Raw genomic sequence first — 19,078 nt, forward strand, 5'->3', positions numbered from 1 at the left:
CTTTAATTGGGGTCAGTTGTCGTTTGTTTGTGCCGCTCGATTGGCGGCATTGCAAGGGATAAGAGGAAGGCGGGGCAAAACGGGTATAGCATGTTGTTTCTCAATCAGTTCTATTACTGGCCAGTGAATGGAGTTTTCTTTACGTGTCCGCTAGTTCTTTAATTCACAAGAAACTTACCCAAGCCTTGTAATGCTAGACTGAATATGTACAATAACCAATATCAAGAAACGTATATTCTGCTCACCTAATACAAGCCGAAAATATAAAAAAAAAACACTCCGTCTACTGTCAGTTTTCGCTTTGATTTTGGCCTATTTACAAACCTAAGGTTTGAAAAATGCATGAATAATTTATTAAAAATATACTTAAAAGAGGAAAAATGTCCTGGGTGAGTCTTGAACTCACGGCCTCTGGATCTATACTCCAGCGCTCTGCTATATCATCATCATTAAATTTATTCTAAGCTTAATACCATCGTTCGCAGACGTTTCTGCTTGTTAAAAAATAAATTAGTATGGGTAGCACATCGTTACTGGTGAATTTCCAATATGACTTGGAACTCCGGTAGCCGTCTAAGAAGTGTAACGTTCTTACGGTAGATGTCGCTAGGGTCCCCTAGACCCATATGGTGGAAAAATTTGCTGCCTAGGGATGAGGTCTTGGTGGCTCAGATGGCAGAGCGCTGGAGTATTGATCCAGAGGCAGTGAGTTCAAATCTCACCCAGGACAGTAATTTTTCCTCTTATAAATTTATTCTAAGCTCAACACTGCAAGTCTTGAAAACAGATGCAATTTTATTTTCACCACACCAGTCCGTAAAGCCATTATTTATTCTTCAAAACCTGATGAGAAAGTTGTATTTTATCTACAAAAGTGGCAAAGGAATTAGATACAAATTTTTACAATTATCGTTTTCTCATGTGGGCTAGGAGAATTGACTGTAATGATTTTGATAGCGTTAATTTGGATTTTTTTTATAAAGTTTTGCAGTTAGTGGTTTCCTTGTGGTGACAAATTTTGTGTTTCATTCGGTAGCAAAGTTTGTTTAACCCTCGTCCCTTGGAATTTTTGTAACGCCCAAGATTCCACTATTCCAACCACTCGCTACGCTCGTGGTCCAACTTTGTAATCTTCCTCTTAACCGGGATATCAATATTAGCACGAGGAATTAAGCAACAACTTTGCCCCTTGTAAAACAAACTGTAACATTGTTTCTGATTTTATTTTGGGGGCAATAAAGAATGTTTACTTGTTTTCATAACCTGGAAAAAACGGAGGCAATTTAGGGTTTGAAAATAGTGCAAACATAAATGAAAATTGAAAATCAAGCAGATATGTTTGCAAATTAAATAAATAATAATAAGATAAATAACTAGTGAAAACATTGTTATGTGTCCGGACGTCTTTGCAATAACCCAGTCTCATTGTCCACCCAAACTTCAATGGGTCTATTGTTGCGCCTGTGAACGGGTTCCAGCAGGTGTTCTATATGACATTAAAGCTCTCCAAGGGGCCTCTACGTGTTGGATCTATATCCCCACGCAAGCCTATAATAAGACCGGGATTTACAGGCCCGTGGAATCCAAGAAGATACAGTTAAATAATAATATCTTGTCAGTTAAATATTAATCATACATATCTGCTTGTTTTCAACTTTCATTTGCCTTTGCACTATTATCAAACTTAAATTGCCCCCGTCTATGCGGGGTATGCTTATTTTACTGACTTTTATGAATGTTCTATATTTTGCTACGCGAGTGATCTTTAACTCGTGACTTGGATCGCGTTAGCCAATTTAATAGGTTGCGATATTAATTGTGGTCCAGTATTGAATAGATGTGGCGGGCAGTATATTGCAAACGCCGGTTCAGTAGTGCGTCGATACCAATAGTCGGATTTCAGAGAAAACTAATATTATTTCGTTTATTTTTGCCGCAGGGCAAGTTAACAATTCTTCGGATTCGAATTACTCCACTATTCAGAAATGTAGCTATAGGTGGCCTAAATAAAAGCTAAAAAGGTGGCTTGAAAATAATTTATTATAAAAATATAAAATAGATTATCGTATTTTTTTCCAGTGCTCATTTCAATTTTCGTACGTAAATAGCGTGCAGTATGCAGCGTAAGCCGAGCGGCAGAGGCTGACATATCTGTTATTTTTTGAACTAATACAATTATTTGGTGATTGATATTATTTTCCATAGATTAGACATTTTTATAAGTAACCGTTTTGAAATTATTCGATGATTAAATTTTGGTGACTGATCTATTATTATAGTGAGCAGTCATGTTAATTAGGTCATAGAAAGTACATTTGTTTGGTGATTAATTGTATTATACTTTTATTTGAATTTGAATTCATCAAGTCGCACGTCTGCTGATAGCACGTTTGCTTCCAATGTGAACGGGCCATCTGCAAGAAAATAATATAGTTACTAGTGTATATGAACACTACTTTAAGTCTTATCCTTAAGCTTGAGGTTCAGAGAACAGAGTTCAAAAAAATGTGCCGGTTTTTTTATCTATTAAAATTAAAACTTATATATAATACATATTTATTCCCGTCAAACTATAACGTTTTTAGTTGCAACAATTTAGTTATGTTCTCTAGTGATTTCATCGATTTGAGTCCTGATTTTTTGACTTTCGTTTGATAAAAAAATGGCATAAGTCGTAAATGCACTTTTAAAATGTTTAACATTTTATGCATAAAAGCTAAAAATATGAAGAGAGCTTCTAAAATAGCGCAATTTATTTTTTGAGGGAACTCATTTATTACTTATTTTTTGTTAAAACTTATAATAAACTAAAATTCAAAACCATAATATCTGCGGTCCCGCTTAGTAAGAGTGAGAGAAGAATCTAAGGGGCCTTAAGACGAGGTCAGGTCTGATCACTACCCGTTCAGTGTCAAAACTGACATATACGCTATCGAGAACGTATTTTGCTTTCTATACATACATCTCGCTCGAAATTATATGCGAGTACGAGCGAGACGCATAGAAAGTAAGTTACGTTCTTGATAGCGTCTTTGTCAGTGCCAAACTGGTGGTAGCCACACTAGAGAGTGATTTTTGAATTTCGAGCGCTTGATTTCGTCACTCAAAAATCTGTGGAAACGGCGAAATGCAAATTTTTGAAATACGGGCGATAGTCATTGGGAATCTAGTGGTATTGGCCACTCGTTTTCAATGTTATTAGTAGAATTTAAATGCCTAGTATTGGTGATAATATTGAAAGGAGCCACACAAAATCGAACGCTCGAAATCAAAAATCGGGCTCCAGGCCCGTCTACAAACCTGGACGTGCGTGTACCAATCTATACGCACGCGTACCTTCCAATTTATTCCGAACGAAATAAAGTATGCACTTTTATCCAGTTACATCATTCTCTAAAACTGATTGTTTTAGTACATACCGACGTGGAACCACTCCGTGCGGGGATATCCAGTCTCCTGCCTAGATGCCGCTATAGCTTCTCTGAGAGCAAACGCCACGCATATCGACAAGCATGTGGCGGGTTCTCCAACCGCTGTTAACAAACAATTTTATAAAAACTACATATACATATTACTTTATTTTTTACTTATTACTACCATCATCATCATTTTAGCCTTAGACACCCACTGCTGGGCACAGACCTCTCTTCGTGTACGCCACTTATCCCGATCCTGGGCCAGTCTCATCCATTATCCTTACTCGGGTGGTCCTTATTTCATTGAAGTTTAATTTTCTACGGGGCACCCGCTTAATGTAAAATCTACCACTAAAAAACCCAATATATTTTATTCAGAATTTTCTATGGAGAGTCCAAATTTTCAAAGTGCCCCTAAAATTACATTCTTTTTTGTCTACTTCATATATTTATGTGCTAATACAAATCAGTGAAAATGTGGATTGTAGGCCAACTTATGCTTAATGGTGTTGCTTATTTCGTCGAGTTATATTTTTCTACGGGGCACCCGCTTAATGTAAAATACTTTTTACAAAAAAAAGGAATGATTTTTTTTTAAAGAAATAATATAGACAAATGCGCGAATTATATTTTTATTATGAGTTTAATATTATGATATTTTAAAATAATGGAACTCGCCTTTACTTCCAAAAACGTCTCTGGGGTTGTAAGAACTTTTCCTCAACTTGGTCCTGAAATCGAGAGGTATATCGGCCCAACTTGGCACATGGTAGAACCACGTGCGGTCCGTGAGGAGCTCTCCGGTGTGTTCGTCGTATATGATGTGCTCTGTAGTCCAGTAGCCCATGCCCACGATAAAGGCACCTTCGATCTGCAAAATAAAATATTTTTTAATGGTACACTTAACCCTTTATTGCATACTGTAGGATCTAGCTTGCATAACTAAATCTGACAATCAATTAAGTAACAATAAAATTGTTACTGGTTTAAATGAAATAAGTGATTTCGCAAGAAAAACATATCGTATTTGTATAATTATTAGTTTCTACGTTGGCGGGCCTGTATTACAAACACCCTTCAATTTACATGTTTGTTTTTCGATATTTCCGCTATCCCGTTGAAATACATTTTTTTAATACACGCCCGCCAACGTACAAATTGTTCATAATGATTAAATTATGCTAGTTTTTCTTGCGAAACCGTTTATCACATGTAACATTTTATTGTAATAATTGACACTTTTTACATCTGTAAACTCCTGCTTATGTTGAATATTTTATTTAAAAGTTTCAAATACCTGTCCAATATCAAGTACCGGATTGACCGATGTTCCAGCATCTTCAATTATATCGACTCTCCTAATTTCATGCTCTCCTGTAAGTATATCTAACTCAACCTCAGCCATAGCTACTGCTCCCGTTCTATAAATCACTAAATCATTTGATGTCGTGTAATAACTGGCTTGCAGATTGATTCCTGCTAAGTATGCGGTTTGCACCAACAATGCCCAAGTAGGGTTGTTCAGTGTCTCTCTGATCGCTGATAACCTATCAAGCAGCAACTGACAACACTTAATAGCACCAAGACACACCGAACTTGAACTTCTACTCCCGCCAGTTGTGAAACTATTTACATTTGCTGAATCATTTGCTTTTACTTTCACCATGTCCGTAGAAATATTCAAAGTGTATGCGATTACTTGAATCACTTTAGTATTCACCCCTTGACCGATCTCTATGGCTCCATGTTTTACAATAACAGTTCCGTCACTATGTAACACGTTTAAATCAACTTGATATCCGCAAGCAATTGGAGTCGACCAACTCATGAGGGAAATTCGTATTCCTCTTTTTTTCCAACGGTTTCTGGAGTTGAATTCGTCAACTTCTCTTTTCCTTTTATAATATTCTCTGTCTTGCAACAGTTCATCGAGCATTTCAGAGACTTCCTGATATTGTGGGTTAAGATTAGCACGACGTACCTCCACGGGGTCTCTGTCTAGTACGTAGGATATTTCCTCCATCATCATTTCGGTATGTGAAATTGCTTCAAAGGTACCTTAAATTAAAAACAATATTTGCCATTTTAACTCCTCAGTAAGTCTCATATATTGAAATCACAATTTATAGTAAGAGTTTCATTTAATTTATCAAATTCCATAAAATAAAATATTTTATTCGTGTTGAGTACCTGGTGACCTCATCCACGTGGCGGCAGCCGTATCTGTCAGAACATTAAAAATCTTCATTGACCAGCGTGAATTCTCGTAGCAATTTTTAATAGCGGGTGGTGCTAGAATGACAAATTGGTCACCGAACACGTAGCCGTGGTCCTCGTACATGTGGTATTCCAGGTACTGAATTTCACCTCTGTCATCAACGCCCACCTGGAAAAGTTAATATCGCAAAACATTGCATTTTTCCTTGTTATAAGCATCTGATTTGAATCTGATATATGATGAGAAATAGTAATGAGAATTGATGAAAAAGTAAACCTAGGATGAATTTTAATATTGCCGCCATTATTGCCATTATTCAAATCATACGTATGCTTATGTGTTAAGTTCTGCACCAAGAAAGTACTGATTGCAGATACACTCTGAACTTGACACAATGATCCAATGGCATCAATAAAGCGAATAAAATATACATTATCCAATAAGGAATTAAAACAAGGTCAAAGCAAGGAAAACTGAAGGAAAATATGGTCACAATGATGTTGTACTTAATAAAGCTGACTGTCTAACCTCAAATTCTAGAGTTACCGGAGGCCTCTTCCCTAGGACTCTCATCATGGACTGGATGCTCATGGTAAAGCGACAGGGTCGATTCGTCAGATAAGTGACTAATGCACACGTTGTGGCATTCCAGCCAGCTCGAGATAGCTTTATTCCATATCCACCACCGTTCCGGGGTATTACTAGGCTTATGCTGGAAAACGACGGAAAGGAACGGAACTTAATTAAGCAACGAGTCAAAACATTCACCTGACAGTAAGATTATTTTAGGCAAAACAATCTCTGCTGAATAGTGGTCTCGAATAAAGAGCCCTCATCTCACCGATTGATGTGCACTACCCGTTTTCGACGGTCGTTATTGTACCTTGTACGTCTTTTCGTGCTTCATGTTCATGTTAACAACCTGCCCCTACAAGAAACTGTTTCCTCCAAACGCTGTCATTTCTCTGTTGAAATTAGCCGAATATTCCAAACACCTGGTGGTTTTTTTTCTTTTAATAATCGACTCACCGATTAGATTGAATATCCAGAACGGATGACATGGCGGTTTGTACGGCGTCAGGCCACTGCGAGCTGATGTATGCGTCCAGACCATCGTCACTAGGCCTGGTCACGCTGTGAAGCGTCTCCATTGAGAAGTGGTACTGATGTAATATCCTGTTATAGTCCTTGATAACTCTTTGCACGTTTGCACCTGTGTTACGTGCTGGTAGGGCATAGTATAATGATACCCTGGAATACATAATTTATACTCATGAATTTATTTATACTGTCGGTCGCAGTAAAAAATATAAGACAAAAGAAAATACAAATACAACTTATTCAGGTCCACGGGTCACATTCTCTTAGTTTGTACTTTCGTGTGGTGTATGGTGCGATAGTCTTTGTGATTTTTTTTTAATAGCTTACGCTATCCGAAAAAGCATTTTAATCTAAATAGGTATCAAATGAATTATTACAACATTTTACTTATGCTAAGGTACTTACTGCTCGAAGACTATGTCTATGGTGTTGTGTTGTGAATTTAGGCATGTCTTGTCTTCCTCGCACAACGTATCAGTATTGCGATACAACGAGGAAATGCCGCCAGCATTCAATTTCTCAAGGGCCTATTTTAGATTTAAGCTAGTTATAGTAATCCTCTGTATATATCCATGTATATTGTTATTGTAAACAAAATGTTTATTTTAACAATTTTATTGAAGGTTCTTGGTACTATATATTTTGACGTTTTGTTACTACCAGCATTTACACAGGGATCTAAACAGGCGCCTATTATTAGGAAGGCGGAAAATTGTGTAGAATGGAGAGCTTTGGTGCACGAAATAACGGTCTCATGTGGTCGCGACCCTTCAGTCATGAGGAAACGAGGAAGAAAATGAGAAGGTTCTACCAGCAGCCGACAGGGCTGACGGGCACTTTCAATTTAGAAATCACCCTGTCTTTGATAAATAGAGGAGGTTATAAACGCTAGGTATCTGCTATTTATTACCTATTAGGTTCTTTTATGGCTTCTGCTATAGTTAAAACTGGTTTTCTCGTATCTTTCTTATATTTGACATGGACCAGCAGAGCAGCCCGGTTAGCTAGTTTGTCAGTTTCTGCGACTATAACCCCGATGGGTTGGTCGTAATACTTTATCTGACCATCGCTAAAAATTTCTTCTTTAGTTATAAGTGTCGGTACTTGAGGTGGTAGAAAATTATTTGGTCCCGGTATATCTTTTGCTGAGAAAAAAGCAACGACACCCGGTAGTTTCTGAAAAGGATAAAACCCTTAAGTACAACATTAATTATAAGTATTAGAATGAAAGTTGAAAGAAGGTTAGGGATTTTAATTGGACAACAGCTTCATTTTTAATATAAAAGTTGTAAAGTTAAGAAACATTCAAATTATATTTCAACTAGTTATGTATGTATAACAGAGTTACTAATTGTTAGACGGTCTGTCCACTGAGGCAGAGCGAGCGGAGCGGAGATGTGAGCTAAGACGTGGGAAATCAACCAATAGCATTGGTTGCTCCGCTATTAGAAACAATACTATTGGTTGATTCCCCACGTCTCCTCTCCGCTCCGCAACAGTGGATAGGCAGCCTTATTTTTCTCAATTTGCCTTTACTGTCATTAGCGTCTGAGGCCTATTTCAGGAAGCGATGGCAGAGTTTCGTTAGGCTAAATATGGTGTAGGTATTGGGTAATCGCGACACGATCAAGATGTGGGTTAAAGAGGTACAAGCAGGTATACAATAGTAGATAGTGCAACGAGGGGGGGTAAGTGGAGTGCAATAAAAACTCGAGTTTGCAATATTCTTACCCCCGCTTACAATGTTTTTCATCACACTTGCGAGGAAAAACTAAATTTTAAGCGAAATAATTCTTAAATACGCTGACATTTTCAACTTTTGTCCGCCATATTGTCGTTCTTTGACAGGTTAGGCATCGAAAGCACAGACCTATACTGGTATATCCGGAACTAAGCCACGATTGAAAACTCTGTAAAAATATTTTAAACAGCTATTAAATTGGAAAAGTTAAATATTTTTTAACATAATAAACAAAAATATAAACGTCAGTATTATTAATTAGGTTCGTACTAATTAGTGAAATAATTGAAAAAGGCATAACTCCCGAGGGAGTTATAGTTTTTTTTTACCACAAGCTACAACTCCCGCGGAAACAATAGGTATGTAGATGCCTTTGTCCAACAAGTGTGATGAAAATTCATTAACATATAAACACATGATCCGGTCATGTAAAACTATAAACAAAAGTTTGTGAAAATGCTTGCCAATGCGGGTGAAGGATCAATTTCCAGGATCTCTCCGGTGCAGATGTCCGAGGTGACGAAAGCGCAGAAAACCTCGCGGGGCTGTGTTGATAGGTCGTTCACGTACTTTGCTTCACCTGCACATTGGATCAATGCATCTACCTGTAAAAAAATATAACTTTCCCATAGACAGCCAAAATATATGAAACAGCCAATTTTTTTTTTTCACGATTTCGGGGTTGGTCCCATGTAGTAAAAGTTGCTCAGTATGACCTATATATTCACCCCGTAAAATATTGCAGGTGACTAAATAAACACCCTGTGTACCTAATTATGACAAAAACTATCATACACTTGCCATAACGCCATTTTATATAATGTAAATATTTTTTATAATGTAACTATTATTATACGGTGATTTTGTTATACCTATTATGATTTAATCTAAACCGTGATTGACATAATGTCTCTTTTAATATAATGTTTACTAGTATCTAGGCATATTGTATACTGGCTACTGTTATATATAATTTTTTAATATAACGTACTAGTTTATACAATCATAAACATTCTTTTTTTTTGGCGGGGTTGCAGTTCTAACCTAACCCACTTTTTAGTAAATATTCGTTTGTTATGGGGTCACAGTTTTAACCTAACCTAACCTTATACATATAATTATGTAATATCACTAGTTAGAACAATTATGTTTTTTTGTTTATAATAATTATTGCAGGGTATATTAGACGAAGTGTAAATATACCCTGCAACATTGTACCAAAAAATAACATTATGTATGTCGTTGATTAGTTAGTTAAATCTCGAGATTCACGGGTAAAGAAAAACCCTAATCTTAAGGCTCTCAACACCCAATGTCCTTGAAATTGGTGATACTTAATCAGTTTTTTTAAGAAAGACTATTTGTTTTAGTCAAGTAAGAAAAATATATGTTCATATTAATTATATTTCAAAGACCGTGGTTGTACTCGATACATGATTGAACGAAATCGGCTCGATAGAAAATAATTGCAAAGATTGGTCTTAAAATCACAATTAAACGGTTTTATGTCTTTATTGTTTTGACTTATGGGTCTGCAATTAAAATCACAATTTCAAAACATTTATATCTAAACCGTGGTTGAGTAAAATATTACACTAATAATCCACTTTTTTTATTTAAATATTTTTCTTATTATTCCCTTGCCTAGGCCCAGTAATATGCGACAGTGCTATCTCATTTACTCCGATAGAAATAGACAGTGTGCGCGCTTTAGGTATTGACAGCCTCTTAAGAGGAAATACCAGCTGAGCTCCTTCTCAGATTTGAGAATTTTAGGTAAATGTCTCCGTCGCGCTCGCGGTGACTTCTCCTTTTCATAAGGATATAGACTACCTTAAGTAGGTAGATGAACTCATTGTGTTGCATGTTATTAAATTTTTATTTCTGAAAAGAGTTGCCATCATAATATATGTTTATAAGGTGTCTCTTACTTTAGGTGAAGGTTCCGTAATAGGCCAGATGAGGGGATTAGTATTAAATTCTTGGGACCCTTTGGACAAAGGTCTCGTCCTTCGCAGGCGTCGCGTCCCCGAGCGATAACGAGGGTTCAGTCGGTTCTCAGGAATCAGAATCAGAAGACCCTGGACATGAATTATATTAGTTAGCTAAATTGTGCATATGGGTGCTGTTTTTAAAATCTTGTTAACAGGGAATAGTGTTGTGTTGTGTGTTAGTGGTTCATAGTGTTGTGTTCCTGCCGGTGAGTAAGGTTGCCAGAGCTCAACGAGGGGGGGGTGGGTTTAGGGTCGGCAACGCGCATGTAACTCCTCTGGAGTTGCAGGCGTACATAGGCTACGGAGGCTGCTTACCATCAGGTGGGCCGTATGCTTGTTTGCCACCGACGTAGTATATAAAAAAAGGGAAATTGTGCCGTGAGTTAATTTCACAACATATTCATGCTAATAGTAACTTTTTATATAAAATGTAGCGGGATTGTTTGTTCCTTCTGCTTACCTTGTAAAAAAGTCCCAATGCACACTTCTTTCTATACTCAGGTTTGAATTCTCCGGCGATTTCCTCAGGCTTCAGTTCTTGTTCCAACACCTTCAGCGCTCCTTGCAGCACCTCATCTGTGAAGATTTTCTTGCCGACCACGTATCTGGACACATGGAAGAAGCTTAACAGTTTCAGAATTATAATCAGAATGCTGAACTCTCGGCTTCCATTTAGATCGTCACAAGGTCCTCTAGATGTTTCAATTAAAAGCTAAATAGATACTATAGAAAGCCAAACTTTTAGGTAAATATAGAGGACAGATAGAACCTGTTGAATTTTGACATTTATACAAATAAATACAAGTGATCATAAAAATTACTCCCCACATGTTTTGTCGAGATGTCACTGATTACGATCTTTGATCTTTGATGTAACACCTCTGGAGTTGCAGGTGTCCATAGGGTACGGAGACTGCTTACCATCAAGTGGGCCGTATGCTTGTTTGCCACCGACGTAGTATAAAAAAAGCGCCGTCTCGTCGTTGTTACTGGATTCGTTGGGAAAATTTACTCAAATTATATTATTACTTCTCTCTATGTGAAAAATGCACGGACACTGCCAAGACACCCATGACATGACCATACAGTCGAAGCCGCACCCTTTTCTCCGTCGAGGTAAGATACTTCATGACTTATCATATACGAAGTATGTATCTATGTATGCTATAAATAATATACATGCTTCGTACATATTTTAGTATTACTGCAAATACTGGCTTACTCCTCAGTGTGTGAAGCATGCACGAAGGTAGCTGAGATACCTCCGATGACGATCCTGGCAGAGCGTACGGTCTCGCCATCATGGTGGAACTCGTAGAGAAACGCCGCGTTTACTTGCGCATGTGCACTCTGACCTCGCGGCATGATCTGGAACAGAGAAAAACGATTCAGAATGTCTTATTGTCCATTAAGCGAAACACGTCCAGAGGGATGTTATATATTTATATTAAATATAGAGAGAGATTTTCGAGGGAGAGACGTATGTTTCTTATCATTTGTCGCTTTTTGGCTATAGCTTTCTTTTTCATTTATTTCATGTTTATATTGCAGGCTAGAATGTATAAATTTAGCAAATATAATACTTATGTAAGTACCTTGAATGACACAAAGCGATAATTATGCGAGTACGGTGGTATCCTGATTTCTGTAATAAGTTTGCCCGCCATATCCAGGTGAAGGAACTCAGCTGGTGTCACTAAATGTACCATTCCATTTTTATCAACTAGAAAAATAAAAAATAAGTTCCTAAAGGAATACTGGCGGCTGAAAATTGTATAGTCATGATAGAAGTATCAATATCCCTGAACTGTCAAATCGTATGAGTCTTCTAGAACTTAGTGATTATATGCTCTTTGTCTTCTCCGTAATTACACTATTAACACGTTCACTGCGAAACAGGTCACTCTGACCCTGTACTGGATATTCGCCTGGTGCGGCGACCGAAATACGTAAAATCTCCCTGGTGCGAAGGCGATAATGGTGTGATAATTTATTTTTTTTATAGTCATGTATGTGCGCACCAGATTAAAACTTTTGCTAATTCCAGTGCGGAACAGGGCCTATATGACCTGTTGTGTACGGCCTTGTATAGCATTGCAGGTATGCAGAGTGCATTAGTGTTGTTACCCTGTTATCAATGTTATAAACGCATGGATTGTATACATTGCAGCCCTTAATAAAAAAACGAAATCTACTTTACTGAGCCTTATCTTTCAAAGTTTATTTCTAAGACGAAACCAATGTTAAAGAAATGCAGACACAGCAAAAAGCAAAAATGTATACACTAGAAAAAGGACAAAAAAGAAAAGCATGTACAGGATGCTACCAAAAACTGCGAAAAACGATGATTAGCCGTGAATTAAACAAAACTAAAGGTGAAAAATAAATTTACGATGTGTCTGGAATGTCAAAAAAATATGTGTTTGGACTATTTCAATGAAATATATTCAAATTTGTAATTAATTGCCTTCAAGGCTATAGGTGTAGTAAAAAAATTATAAATTGTTTGTTAAAATTAAAAAATATATAGTAATAAAGTAATCAATTGTTTCGATATATTTGTTTATCTTTCCCATCACTACTGAATCATCGACACTTTTACCTGTGCTAGTCTTGGCTGTGCGTTATAAGTCAATTTTGACCTGTTGATTACTTCGTATATAAAAGCTCAATGAACAGTCATCAACTTCGGCGAAGGCAGTATAAGGTAGATTAGTTATTAGACTAAACATTGTCATCATTAAATTTCATACATATATTTAGTAAAGATATTTTAGGTAAAATATAAAACCCTTCCTACAAGGTCTAATTGACTTGTTACGCACAGCGAGAAAGTTCAATACAGGACTCTCATGGGTTTTAACGCACTGGGGGAGAGTTTACAAAAATGCAGCTTCGCATTTAACGTGTTAATAATAATTTTAGTCTGATATCAATAGAGAAATAGGAGGTTGGACATAGGTCTTAAAGTACCCAATATAATATATTTGCTTTGTATATCCATCTTCTCCATGGCAGTTGGTTTGTATTTAGTGATCATTCTTATCATTACGTACCGAATATTTATATTATGGTAAAATTTTATTCATACCGTTTCGTTGCCCATTATAATATCTGTTCTCCCTATTTTTATTATTATATAAAATCATCATTATGTACAACGGAGCCTTTTTAACATTATTGTACTATCTTTCGTAACTCTGTTTGTTTAAATGATTAAATATTAACTTTACTGGAGTTATGAACACATTTGGGCCGTGTGCTGCACCACTTTCTCGTAGAAATAGTGTTATGCAGTTATATTTGCATTATTCTGTATTGACTTTGTTATATTGTATATAGAACATTGACATACCGACAACAAGAACAGCTCCAATAGTCTCCAACAGTAAGAATAAGTCAGACGAAAACACGGGAACTCTGTGTTTAACCATAAGGTTGCCTGCTATGGTACCTATCTGGAAACATGAAGGTTCAAGTGAGTTCTTGTATTGAACAAATCCTGTAATTTACGAACAAGTATGGATGCGAGCAGTAGCCGACCAAATTAGAATTTTTGAGGTGCTTTCCACGTATAAGGCTGGCCTTACACAGTCTTTCGCAACGGAATTAATAGTCCGATTCCGCTGCTTTGCCTCACATATGTCATAAAAAATCCGATTGATCAGCTCTCTCACGAGCGTCCGTCTCATTTTGTCTCTCAAGAATGTCAACTGACAAATTCATAATCCGATTCCAGCGTGCGTCTGCTCCTCCACAGATAATGCATGGAAATATGTATGGTCGGATTCCATAATATTCATTTTCATAATTATTCTTAATGCTTAGCGCTGGTCACAAAATACTTGATTGGAATTAAGAACCTTAATTTACCAAGATGATGAATTCTCCTGCGAATTCAGACTGTGAAAGTCCAGCCTCGGGTCCTCAGGCAGGAAGTGCACTTGATGAGACGGACGACAAAGAAAGAAAAAAACATCCAATCCTATCAAAATAAGGTTGTCCCTTATTAGGTTGGTACTTACATTTCTAACAGGGATATGGGCCACTAATGTTATATGGTCGGCAAGCAGAGCAAGATAACTAAATTCCTCTCGCTGATGTGAGATCTCGTAGAAGATCGATATCGTGTCATTCAGGGTGGTCGCAGCTCCCAGCACTAGGTTCTGATCCACTACGTGCGTCTTTAGTTCCAGAACTCTGCTTATGTCTATAAGGACACGTGGATATGAGAATATTGGGTAGGCCCCTAGAAGACAAAATAACAATATTTGTGTGGTATAAACGGAACTACTCTGGTAACATTTGGAAGATTAGTTGTTTGTAATTTTCTATTCTTTATCCCTTACCTTTTCCAGTATTTCCTCCAATTAACATATAATTATCGCCTTCCTTATTTAAAATCTCAAAAATTTGTTTGAGATCATAGACTATGTAAAATGTACGTTTGTCTTTCAAAATAATTTTTTTCACTTCATTAATTCCATTTTCAATTTTGTCAACTAAACACCAATCTTTGCCAACGCATTGTTTGCCACAAGTTTTGTTACATATTTTAAGGTTTTCTATGTCTTCTATTTCAGTTAGGTGATCAGGTTTCGGTGCATCTTTTGCGAAGGTCTTAAACGCGTCAAGAATGGGACGATAGCCGGTGCAACGACATATGTTACTACCGAGTGATTGTTCTATCTGTAACTGGGTGAGATCGTAATGGTTTGACTCCAGCAAGCTGAAAAATATTTAGGTACTTAATGGTTTAGAGCAATGGATTTAAGGAATGTCCAATAGTGACACGTAAAGGATATAAATATTCTAAAACAGTCATTATCGACCGAAACGGCCACTACAAGTTCGATTGTGGAGAGTTAGAGACAAGATGATGAAGGGATTAAGTTTTAACTGGTCAGAAATCAAAAAATCAGCCAAGAGCATGTCAGGCCATGCTCAGTGTATGGTTCTGTAGTTACCATTCTATCAGAATAGGTTAAACTGGGGCTATTAGTAAGTATCATGTACATTACAAGCATACGGGAGGACTTACGCAGCGCTTTTTGTACGTCTTTCTTTTTACTAAGAAGAGAAGACTTTTTGCAATAATTCAAAAACAGCTGGACCGATCATGTTCGCTATAGTTTTCATTGAAAATATTTTATCAAGCTTTTGTTTTACGATTTCCGACTGGCTCAAAGGTTAAAAAGTTAGAAAGAAGAAGAAAGAAAAAATATATATCATTTTGTATACCCTAAAAAAACTTTATAGTACTTTTGTTTTACCGTTCTATTGTCATGCATGATTTATGTATGTATCTATGCCAAATTGCAGTTTTCTAGCACTAACAATCACGAAGCAATGCCGCGGACGGACCGACAGACGGACATGGCGAAACTAAGAGTGAGTGAGTGAGAGTGAGAGCGAGATTGTTAGGAGTTTAGGCAGAAGCAATTTGGACCTTATTCAAGTTTTATTAAGAATGTTAGTTTTACCTGTACATACTCATAACCCAGCCGGGGCTACAGAACCCGCATTGTGTGCCATTGTGTTCTGCTAGCGCACGTTGGACGGGGTGGTACCCTTTTCGGCGGTCGCCGATCCCCTCTACAGTCTTGATCTCCCAGTCTTGACATGATGTTATTGATACTAAACACTGTTAAGAAATAAAATGACTCTAGTGTTGCTACAAAAACAATAAATAAGTAAAAAAGTTTTGAGTCCGAAACTTGGTTTGGCGTGGCACTCAACAAAATCGGGAAAAAGCGTCTTAATGGACAATTATGGAAATAGTTCAAGAAATGCACAGAGCAAGTCTTGAATCGTATGCATACCCACTCGTATGATGTTCACGGTCGCAAACTGGACTGTTTTTTCACGCATTATTAAAATCTGTTTATCCTCATCCAAACAAATAAAGGCTTGCATGGGTTTATCAGGGAAAATTGTTAAATGTGAACCGTACGTAAATGAGCTCTTCAACTAAACAAAATATTCCGAAGAAACAAATTTGCAAATAAATTGAAATGAATGTGTCCGCATTGGGCTAGCGTAGGGACTTTAGCCTAAACCCTTGTGAAAACCTGTGGCCAGTAGTAGCTGGTGATGGTGATGGAAGTAATCTCACAGAATTGATGGCCATAGTTCGTCGGCCGCCTGTATAGGGGTCCGGGATGGTGACGTTGACGATGCATGATCCACAGCCACCCTCCTTGCACATGAACTTTGTGCCATGGAGGTTAAGAGTGTCGCGCACGTAGTCGTTCACTGACGTGTCCGAGTCTACCTCGGAACTCACTGGTAAGAGATTTTTTATTTATTTATCATATCAAAATGTGATCGCAGATTATATCAGGGAAACCTACGTTGCTAAACTCGGTATCACTGGCGTAGCAGTGCGTACATTACTAGTTTAAAATAAAAATAAACTATTTATCCTATTTGAAAATGTGGCAATACCGCACCAGCTGTTTACTCCACTAGTTTTTCTAAAAGTAAATTTTCTTTTTTGTTTCTAATGTTGTTGTCACTACCTATCATAATCATAATATGTATATCAAATTGGCATAATTTTGGCGAAAGGTCATGCCATATTCTCTAAGTTGGAATTTTGAAAATTATATGCTTGGACTTTGGTGGTATGTACGAGCACCTTGATTTACCGCACATATTTATGTTTCCTTTGTGTCATGTTCAGACTGTTTAGCGTGTTTATTTTTATGGATAACAGTTGGATAACTAATTTCTAGGTAGTTTGTGTCAATTCATGAAATTATTCAAATTAAAGAGTTCAAAGGATGGTCTTCAAATATTAATAGTTAGTTAAAAACACAATCCTTACCTGAACATGGTTCCCCGTTAACTTTGAACGTGATTCGGTCCATTGCGCCAACGTGCAACATTGAAATGCTCGATTAGGCACCCGAACGCCAATGCAAGATGGATGTACCTAGTTTGTGTCGGATGGAGGGCAATTTCATCATTATACTTGTCTGTTATTTGCATAATCATTTGTCGAGGAATTAAGTTATTATGTATGAGTAAGCTAAGAGGTATCTTTTTCTATTTTATTTATTTATTTAAAGTTCTTGATAGAACTTAAATCAGCCAAACGAAGCCAGCGAAGGGCTTGCATTTGTCTTTTAACATGTCATGATAGTGAATCTTTGTATTTATAAATGTTCGGTATATCCTGTGACACTGCGTAAGTTACAAACGCTTATAGGCTTCGGTGTCCACTTTCAATAGCGCGGGGCGAATGATATGAAAATCAATTTAGCTTCTTTTAGAGCTCTCATAGTTACTAAAATATCGAGAATGAAAGGTATAATTTAAAAAAGTGTACATTATACTGAAATAATCTATTAAAAAAAGTCAGTGACAGCTCTTAAACTATATTGTGAAACTACAATGTAAATTGTTCTTATCGCAATTAAATAATACAGATCAACGACGCAAATTAAGTAAATTTAATTACTAATTGAAAAGGATCTACTGGCATTGCATACAAATCGGATAACCTACCTTTTTTTTGTTCGTGATTTAAAATGCGTTAATATATACTTAGTCAGGCCATGTTCTGTCTTCTGTCCCAAAAGTTATAAAATGTAATACAAAAAGTTAGCCGTGATTTGAAATCCTGTTTTATACTAATCAAAACGTCATATCATTAGTGTGAAATTTAGATCGCGATTTCATACTCGTTTTTTTATACCTACTACCTTAGTGGCAAACAAGAGAAGACTTTACACGAAGACAGTACGTTTAGGTACTTTGGGAATGTCGTTAGACGCAAAAACAAAAAAAACGCGGCTGGATTGTGAAAAATATACATGAATAATTTTTAAGAAAAAAAAACCGACATCAATGCGGGAGATCGGTGAAAGAAAGATTATTGTTGATTTTGGATTTCATACAATGAAATTTAAAAAATTGTCTTGAAAATCTAATTTGCTTAACAAACACAGCGAAGAGGACAAATCGCCAAACGTGAACTATGCGTTGTTGAAGAGTTCCATTCTGATCATCATCAGCAGTTCCACTTTATCAAATGTAACTTATTTAAATGTAAATGCTTGACTTGTTGATCAAACTACCAAAATCATTATATGTATGCCTTTCACATTTGAAGAGTTCCCTCGATTTATCATGGATCCCATCATCAGAACTGAGTTTTAACAAAAACGGGACCAATCTGTATATATATCAATTTAACCAAAAAAATAATTTTTAAAATTGGTTCTACGCTTAAAAATGATTTTACAAATACTACTTAAATTAACTTATACGAGTACTTAAGCACATGGATCTTCGTGTAGAGTGCTTCACAAGGGAAAACTCACGGAGAGTATAGATGTCACAGCAGGCGTCAAACAGGGTGGTTTGCTTTCTCCACTGTTGTTTCTGATGGTGCTCGATGACGTGATGTGCAGGGTTACCAGCAGAGATCGAAGAGGTTTGCCTTGGACATCTGAAAAAGATCTCGAGGATAGCGACTTTGCATATGACCTCTGCCTTATAGCAACCACCCGTGAGCAACTCCAAGATAGGGCAGAAGATCTAGCAGAAGAGGCTGAAAAGGAAGGATTGCGCATTAACTAAAGAAATGCGCCAAAACACC

The 19,078-nt window shown here is 36.9% G+C and overlaps 1 protein-coding gene and 1 non-coding gene across 2 annotated transcripts; one reads left to right on the top strand and one right to left on the bottom strand.

Annotated features, from left to right (window-relative positions):
* Positions 1–657: 657 nt before the first annotated feature.
* Positions 658–730, top strand: Trnan-auu (transfer RNA asparagine (anticodon AUU)). Its single transcript has one exon. It is a non-coding gene; the product is annotated as a tRNA-Asn (tRNA).
* Positions 731–1,967: 1,237 nt separating this feature from the next.
* Positions 1,968–17,342, bottom strand: LOC133518213 (uncharacterized). The gene is made up of 19 exons (XM_061851842.1): positions 17,300–17,342; positions 16,586–16,761; positions 15,954–16,114; positions 14,820–15,199; positions 14,496–14,719; positions 13,826–13,928; positions 12,066–12,193; positions 11,693–11,838; positions 10,931–11,075; positions 10,408–10,557; positions 8,941–9,081; positions 7,646–7,911; positions 6,664–6,885; positions 6,163–6,346; positions 5,607–5,802; positions 4,714–5,474; positions 4,095–4,287; positions 3,420–3,533; positions 1,968–2,414 (listed from the first exon to the last, which is right to left on the bottom strand). Exons 1-19 carry the CDS (start codon positions 17,340–17,342, stop codon positions 2,344–2,346), a joined length of 3,804 nt encoding a protein of 1,267 aa, XP_061707826.1. The 3' UTR covers positions 1,968–2,343.
* Positions 17,343–19,078: the final 1,736 nt, after the last annotated feature.

Source organism: Cydia pomonella, chromosome 5, assembly GCF_033807575.1.
Source record: "Cydia pomonella isolate Wapato2018A chromosome 5, ilCydPomo1, whole genome shotgun sequence".
Classification (NCBI taxonomy): Eukaryota; Metazoa; Arthropoda; class Insecta; order Lepidoptera; family Tortricidae; genus Cydia; species Cydia pomonella.

Excerpts from the sequence above, each read along its gene's own strand:
- LOC133518213 (XM_061851842.1), bottom strand. The coding sequence starts at position 17,342 with ATGGACCGAATCACGTTCAAAGTTAACGGGGAACCATGTTCAG. Across the intron at positions 11,839-12,065 it reads ATCGCTTTGTGTCATTCAAG|ATCATGCCGCGAGGTCAGAG; the intron begins GTACTTACATAA and ends TCTCTGTTCCAG. Across the intron at positions 11,076-11,692 it reads CATGCTTCACACACTGAGGA|ATACGTGGTCGGCAAGAAAA; the intron begins GTAAGCCAGTAT and ends CCATGTGTCCAG.